This window comes from Pecten maximus, chromosome 12 (assembly GCF_902652985.1).
Source record: "Pecten maximus chromosome 12, xPecMax1.1, whole genome shotgun sequence".
NCBI lineage: Eukaryota > Metazoa > Mollusca > Bivalvia > Pectinida > Pectinidae > Pecten > Pecten maximus.
Window position 1 is genome coordinate 8282655 of NC_047026.1, and position 8447 is coordinate 8291101.

The 8447-nt window shown below is 35.8% G+C and overlaps 1 protein-coding gene across 1 annotated transcript; it reads right to left on the reverse strand.

The window, feature by feature from the left end:
• LOC117339540 (transforming growth factor-beta-induced protein ig-h3-like) lies at window positions 1-5592 on the reverse strand. Its single transcript, XM_033901212.1, has 6 exons — window positions 5370-5592; window positions 2314-2531; window positions 1597-1786; window positions 984-1082; window positions 632-742; window positions 1-230 (listed from the first exon to the last, which is right to left on the reverse strand). Exons 1-6 carry the CDS (start codon window positions 5521-5523, stop codon window positions 103-105), a joined length of 900 nt encoding a protein of 299 aa, XP_033757103.1. The 5' UTR covers window positions 5524-5592; the 3' UTR covers window positions 1-102.
• Between the last annotated feature and the right edge of the window lie 2855 nt (window positions 5593-8447).

Below are 8447 nucleotides of genomic sequence, written 5' to 3' on the forward strand. Positions count from 1 at the left end.
TCTATTTTAAGATTTTATTATACATAAATGTACATTGTAACGATAATAGAAAGTGGTGATTAATATATACACATGCTATGGACAGAATATAGGATGTGACGTTTAATTTTCCACACGGAAGTGACGTTTGTATGTTGGCGGCAGAAGGACGCTGTCGATGACGTGAATGACTCCATTGGTTACGGCGTCATCAGCTCGTAGAACCTTGGCATTGTCGACCTTTACACTGCCTATGTAACAAAAGGAAAACCAACCCATTAAAACAAGTGATCTAACTTTTGTAGCCTAAATCGGAAGCCGTCGACATTTTCCGTAAACGCGAAGTTTCTTGTTTAGGAATATTGACAGTTCACGAGTGTTATTCAACTAGGTGTTATACGCTTTGGAAAAATAAATAAATAAAAGAAGAAATATCTGTATCTGCATTTTGCATTTAACGCTTCATTGACCAATCACATACTTCATCTTGACCAGTAACGCCACCTGTCGCGTCATAATCGGGGCCAAAAGAAAATTACACGGCTATGCCGAAAAAAAATCTTAAAAGATATGAGAAGACAACGCTTAAATTTTGAGATTGACTCTTACTTCAAACGATGAATAGTGAAACCAATGATCACGTGATACCAACCTTGTTCAATGGAGAAGGAAACATCCTTGCCCTCCAATGTTGCGACTTTCTCGCCGTTAGCCAGACCTGCGCTAAAGGTTGTTCCCTTGACAACATGGTACGTTAGTACGTCTGTAGAAACAGAATGACGTCATTACATTACAAAACTTATAATAATTTATGAGAAGCACATACAACACACATTTGCAATTGATAATTTTATTTTCTTTCAAATGTCTTTCAAATTAAACTGGTTCGTTGTATACATGTTTACATTTGAATCTCAATCTCATCACATCAAGATAATATAATTATAATTGTCATCTCTTAACAGAAATATGCAACAGCCACCAGGAATGTCTTTCAGTCTTACCTGTCAAAGCGGTTTTGTTCTTGAGTAGGCCGTCCAGGGTGCCGGGTGGAAGGTTTTGGAAAGCTTTGTCTGTTGGAGCGAACAGTGTCAGGCCATCGGCTTTCGAAAAAAAAGTACCAAATTAATTTAGCTAATTTGTACACAAACACTTTCGAGAACTCTGAAGACTAAATCCCTACTAGAGTGCCACCTGGGTTCTGAGTGTGTTTACATACATATACAAGAGCGCCACCTATGAGTTCTAGAGCGCCACCTATGCGTTCTGGAGCGGTATTTATTTTTGTAGACTCATACATTGTACCTACATGTACAAGAGCGCCACCTATGTTTTATTAATTTTTATTAATTTGTTTCATTCTTTTATTTAAAAAAAGCTATTGAGCGATACCTATATTTTCTGAAGATGCAAAGTTTGTACTTGCATGTACATGTACCTACAAAAGCGTAACCTATATTTTCTGCAGAATTATACATTGTACCTACTACAGCGCTACCTATAGGAACGAAAACACCAACTATAAATTATGAAGATATATTTTTTTCATTACAAGAGCGCCACCTATATGTTCTCGGGACTTTTTTGTTCATAGAAGTATGTTTTCTGTAAACCTACCTTCAAGAGCTGATGCTATTCCAGCTGCGCTTACTGCTGTGAGGAGAGTCTTGAGCTGTCGGTCGGCTTTCACCATATCAACCATGCTCATCAGCGGGATTGGAAACATAACTCGGTCTACCACGTGGATGACACCATTGGTGGCGTTCTGGTCAGGCTTGACAACTGGGGACCCGTCAGCAGTGATCACCTGTGTGAACCGAAGATGCAGTTTATAACTCAATACTTAAATCGCGCTTGACATCATACATCAATAGCATAGAATATTTGGCCCTAGTTTCATCAAAATTCATTGATTTAAACATTGCATTGTTTCGACAGACACACGGATGTGAGAAAAAATCTCATAACTTATAAGCTCTCCTCTGAAGAATTTCCTTAAATTAAGAAAATAACTTAAAAATAAAACAGTATACCTTATATATTAATATTGCTTTTTTATATGCATATCTTTATAATATATCAATATACTGCCATTAATAAATACCATCGTATACATCTTTGTGGAAAGTTGTGCAACTTGTGTCCAATTTCTTTTGAATATTTTCAAATACGATATGTTTAAACTAAACTTAAGTGGCCGCCTTTAGTATTTAATACAATAATACTACAGAGAATTCCGTAAATACTGCGGTCATAGTTAAGTACAATCATGAAAATCGTCAAGTGTGTACATTTTACAACAAACGTGTTGTTCCCTTGTCTAACGCCCCCTACCTTGCCGTCCTGGTAAATGTTGATCCTGATTTTAGCGGGAGCCAAGAGCGAGGCAGCCTGGAGCTCGTTAGACAGTTGGGAGGAGTAGACTTTACCGCTGACCACGTGGTACTTGAGGACATCTTGTAAAGCTGTCTTGTTTCTCTTTAAATAGTCGATGATTGCGCGTGGTAGCTTACTGAAGGCATCGTCAGTGGGGCCGAAAACGGTAAATGGACCTGGGGAGAAACAAAACAAAATATCGTGTAGTGGGAATGCTGTCAAACAATTCAATTTTGAAAAAAGTGTAAAACATTTCTTATAGCAATGTAATGAACAATCATAATCTGATTTTGAGCATAGCGACTTTTTAACACAGAGTTCATTTCAAACAGCCGTTAGCCTGGTGCTCTCAATTTAGCAACCCCGGGGTGGGGGCTGTACACTGCGGAGGTTGCAGATGGTTTTTATCATAACATAACAATTTTTTTTCCGCACTATGATATAATTAGACACAGTTGTTAGGACCTATATTTTTTTCGCCAAAATTTTTCAAACAATTCTTATCCAATTGAAATAGGAACTACAAACATTCTATGTACAATATGAGATAGGCGTCATTACGGATGTTTTATGGGAAAACAAAGGGGTGTATGATTTCTGAAGAAAAAAAAATGAAACCCTCGGCAAAATTAATTGCAGAAAGCATGACTGATCAGAAAACAGAACTAATAATTATATTATTTCTTATTAAGTTTTATAATATAGAACCAGTTCGTGTCTTTTGTAACCCAGATAAAGAAATTCAAAATATTATATAATTTTTAAACACGCATATTCCTGAGATATTATTTGTAATGCATGAACATGTATATGCATGAGTATTGTAAATCATTTCACTTACTGTCCACGAGAGAGAGAGAGAGAGAGAGAGAGAGAGAGAGAGAGAGAGAGAGAGAGAGACAGACAGACAGACAGACAGACAGACAGACAGAGACAGAGAGAAACACAGAGAGAGAGAAACACAGAGAGAGAGAGCATGTCAGAGAACTCAATATATTCATAAGCATAATGATGTTAGTGGGTTTTAAAAGCGAGATACATCATTTATTATTAACTATTGTTTTACTCTATTGAAATCGAGCGATTTATTTACCCCCCTTCATTTTACAATGTAAAGACAAACATCATTCAGATAATAATTAAATTACTACCGCTTGAGGTAAGTAACACAGATGTACTGTACCATATTGTACTGTTATGTACTGTTCTGATAGCACGATAAGATAGTGAATTAATCCCCTTGACTCTAAATGACCACAACTGTCGATGAACCCCGAACACCAAACAAACAAACTGATAGCAATTGTGGACAATTTGTGGTTGTAAGTAGCTGTAAGAGCCAACCATAAAATTTATGAATGAGAATTCCATAGTAACTCACTGAGAAACAACACATGCACGTGTAAGCTATAAAAATTGTGTAAGATTTAAGATCTAAAAACCAGATATTTCCCATTTTATTTATTTATTTAGTTGTTTATTTATTTATTTATCTATCTATTTATTCATTTATTTATTTATTTATTTATTTAGTTGTTTATTTATTTATCTATCTATTTATTCATTTATTTATTTATTTATTTAGTTGTTTATTTATTTATCTATCTATTCATTTATTTATTTATTTAGTTGTTTATTTATTTATCTATCTATTTATTCATTTATTTATTTATTTATTTGTGAGTGTGTTGATGACTTTCTACAAATGCCTCGAAGGTATTATCTTTACTATTTGAACTATTTTTGTTTTTGTATGTTCATTTTTCATCTACTAAAAAGACAATAAAAAACCAAAACTGGACACGAACTATTTCAACTTAGACAACGTAAAGTTAATAAGTGTTCAGAATAAGTACCTACAAATGAAATGCTCAATTCCACCACCCTAACACTTGGTATTTAATATCGAGACAATATTTATCGGTACCAGAGCACAGGGACTTGATGATATAAGCTTTCTGGCTGATTTTATCATATAATATTTTGCATGTCCCTGTGGTCAGTGTCGATTATTTACGATAACGATACCACACATTACAATGTAATAACATTTTACACGCATGCATATCGCAAACACGGGAGGCCGTTCTTAAATGACATTAGCTTTTAATAGGACGTTAAACCAAACCGATTTAAAAAAAAAAAATTAAATGAAATGAAAAAAAAATAAAAAAATTAAATGTGATATAAAATAAAGTATTGCTACTCCTCACTTTAAATCATAATTCCAAATTTACTGTCAGGATTTCAAACGCGTGTGGAAATTACAGACAGTGCTTTACATAGCAAATGCTTTCTCAGTCTGACTACGTTTATCAACTCGCCAAATATTACAATCAGCTGTATAAAGTTACGCGAGAAGTTGTACAGCTTGCAGCATTTACAAGGGTATCAACAATTTAAACCTCATTTGTATGTGTATTTGATACAACTGACAGTGGTTTGGATAGAATATAAATATAGATTTATGATTTCCCCATCATTCGAGGTGCATCTGGTTTGTGGATGACGTCGATTGTAAACCTCGAGGTGGCTCGAGAAGAGCGAAAAGGGAGTCTCAAAATAGCCAGCCAATGGCGTTGTAGCTAAACCTCGTGGATAAATTAGTTATATAATCGTCGAAATGGCGTGTGTATTTTTGAAGGAAAAGTTATGTTTTCTATGTAAATAGCATGCATGTAGGATATTCTTGAAAGGAAAAATATGTATCTTTTCACCGATCATAAGCATGCTTTTCTACACCCGCCCAATATATGTTATATATGTTGTGTTTTCATCGACAAAAGCGGTTGTAGTCCACTCTTTTGTCATGCACGGAGACTTCATGCTTCTCCTTAAAATTAAAACTGATGGGTGTCACAAATTTAAATCTAGCCCCAAAAAACACCCACAAAATGTACGATACACACTAGGGAAGGTCGAAATATATACAGACTGTAATAATACTCTGGTAAATGTGACTTTGATATCAAACTAAGGAGTTGAAATAACAATGAATACATGTCTGTCCATACCTGCACCAGAGAGTGTGTCCGCAAGACCTGCCTCCTTGACCAGGGCTACCAGGGTGTTGGCGCCGAGCTGCTCAGCAAGCTGGACAATATTGCTCTGTTGGCAATACCCAATGGAGAGGACGCAGAGAAGTGAGATGACCGCTAGAACCTTCATGTTGAGACGACGGGAAGCTACTGGAGATCTCCTGATCCCGGGGTCTTTAAATAGGCCTGGTTGTGTAAGCGATTATGTCACGTGAGGTAAAATGTACCGCGTTATCATGCAATGCCTACACGTGAGTTACGATAACATGTGAGTGTGTTACTTCTTAAGAGGTCGGACAAGGCCACTTCGGACAATCTTCAACTAAATTGGTCAGGTGTTCGGAGACAAGGTTCGGCCATATCTGTTTAATCAGATATACTCGTGTTTATAGTATTATCTAGCAATTTTCAAACGGACTGTAATTAAAAAATGCACAAAAGTTTTAACTATAATAAAACCATGAAACATTTAAGTCTTTAATTTACGCCTCTTCAGCAGAATTTACTATCGAATGTTTTGACGACCTAGACAGTGACCTTGGCTTGACCACGAGTTTTATCAGCTGACAACAGTGATGGCCTTTGTTTATCAGTAAATATTTACCTTGTCATTATAGTCTACGCTGGGTCAAGACCTGTTTCTCTTACCTTAAATACGGTCAGAAGTGTTTAATATTTTATTTATTTTAGGGAGATGGTTTGTATAGGCTATGTCTGTTGCGTAATTTCCATTGTAGCAAAGATCTGCACAATAAAATATTCTGAAATTAAATAATTCATAAACATGATATGCTCACTCGACAATATGAGAACTTGAACGAGCATCAAGTTATTAATTCAAAATGACCAATAGTCTCCTTCTAACATAAGATTAAACAACCATAGTGAATATCGACATACAGGTGAAACTGTAATAATCGTTATTCAAAGTTGACAAGGGGAGGGGGGGGGGGGGGGGGGGGGGGGGGGGGGGGGGGTACATGAACAAAAAACAACAACAACAACAAAACAACAACAAAACAACAACAACAAAACGTTTCCGTGGCGACCATTGAAAAATTGATAAAAAGACCAGGTGTTCCGGAACGGTGACGTATTCTTCATCATCGTCGAGAGCCGCCATACAAATCGATATCAAATTCGGGCTAATTGTCATCCTCAAAAATAATTAGGTTGGTGACAGCGAAAGCATTAGGCATATCAACAAGTATGGAACAAAGGAATAGGATATCTCGCAATGATACAATAGTGTCATGAGTGTCACGATATCGACCAATAAAACGTCCAATTTCATCAACATTCATTTCTTTAAACCTTGTGTTGTTGATATGATTGTATTGATTTATTTATTATTTGTTTGCTTTTTTTTTTTTTTCTGCATTAGTAGTCGACATTGGTTGATTCCCACAATTACAGGAGCTTGATTCGAAGTTACAAGTAATCATTCGCATTTCAGTCATTTCTCCGCACCCGCGTGTTTAGGAAGCATATCAGCATGTAAGTGTATGGATGAAGTAGTTATGAACTTAAATATTACAGTACTTAACGGGAAAATAGTGATAATGGGAACACGACCTTTAATATTGAATCGTAAGGGAAGCAGGTATGTTACTATCAAGAAATGGAAACATGATAATTTGGTAAATTGAAATAATCAAGCTTATGGTCAAGATTACATATAATTAAGCTGTCCCTATTAGCTACATACATCGTAAGTAAAATATCGACGTACGTATATATGGAAAACAAATATGAACAATAAAAAAATAATCTTTGACATACTTTTATAGTAATGTTATCCTCAAGTTTGATCATTTGAAAAAGCGAATGAAGGAATGAATGATGATGGCATTTTTTCAGGGTACAAAATATATTATACAAACATTGGTAGAAAAACTATTAAACTATTCTTAGACAATTAATGCAGTTTTTGAACTGTCGAAATAAAACCACGGAGAAGGACGAAAAAAGAATAAAGAAAATAAATAAATAATCCAGAAAACGAAAAAAAAGCAAAAGCTATAGTCGGTTTTTTGGAAACATGTAATAGTATTAGATCTGGCATTTGATGTACTATTTAACAATACTAAACATTCATGGTACACTACAAGTGTATTTTATGGTAATTGTTTCTTGAAAAAAATCGAAGAAAAATTTTAACAAACTAAAATTTCTTCACATTGTTTACCCTGACATCTATCTCTGCTTTATCACAAAACCAGACGTTGGTCATGGCCGTGAAAAGGGGGTCAAAGCACTTGACAATGTTGATATTTGAGTTCGCATGCACTTGATTTCAGCGTTTAGTCAGTAAGACATTCTAATCTTCAACACGACAATAGATCTATTAAGTAGGAGTCCGGCTACTCTTTATTTCATGTCGACAGACGGCGTGTTTTGGTTGACCAGTGCCCTAACTTAGACATCAGAGAAATTTGGATCTCCATGTTAACATGCTTCCCTCATTTGACACTCTGTTGATTCCGTAACTACATCAGCGAAAGATAACGGAATCAGCCGAGGTCAGCCGGTGCATTCGACACAACTTTGTCAAATGGCTAAAATGGACGTCAATTAACAATTATGTTATACTGAACGTGTCCTAACCAGAATCTTTGGTTCTAATTCATCAGTAGAGGTACTTATATGTGTTTTTAACACTCATGCATGGAGATTGCACGATCCAGAAACGGCGAATACAAGTTCAGGTCTTTATTTCTTCTCTTTCTGAAACCCCTCTATTGGCTGGCTAGCTTCTGTTCCTATACATGGCTGAATATATTGAAGAGCTTTTCAGAGCAGCTATGAGAGACTTAGCAAAGTCCTTCAATTCCAGCTATAGATATCTCAGAATCATATAACTTTATTGAACATGTCAATGAATAAACCCTATAAAACTTGAAATCAAGGGCACTACAGAACCTCCAACATCAGCTGACTACCTCGATATTTACTTACAACGTAACAAGGACACTACAAACCCTCCAACATCAGACGCTTACCTCGATCTTTACTTACAACGTAACAAGGACACTACAGACCCTTCAACATCAG

Excerpts from the sequence above, each read along its gene's own strand:
- LOC117339540 (XM_033901212.1), bottom strand. The coding sequence starts at position 5,523 with ATGAAGGTTCTAGCGGTCATCTCACTTCTCTGCGTCCTCTCCATTGGG. Across the intron at positions 743-983 it reads GAACAAAACCGCTTTGACAG|ACGTACTAACGTACCATGTT; the intron begins GTAAGACTGAAA and ends CTGTTTCTACAG. Across the intron at positions 231-631 it reads TTCCTTCTCCATTGAACAAG|GCAGTGTAAAGGTCGACAAT; the intron begins GTTGGTATCACG and ends TTTGTTACATAG.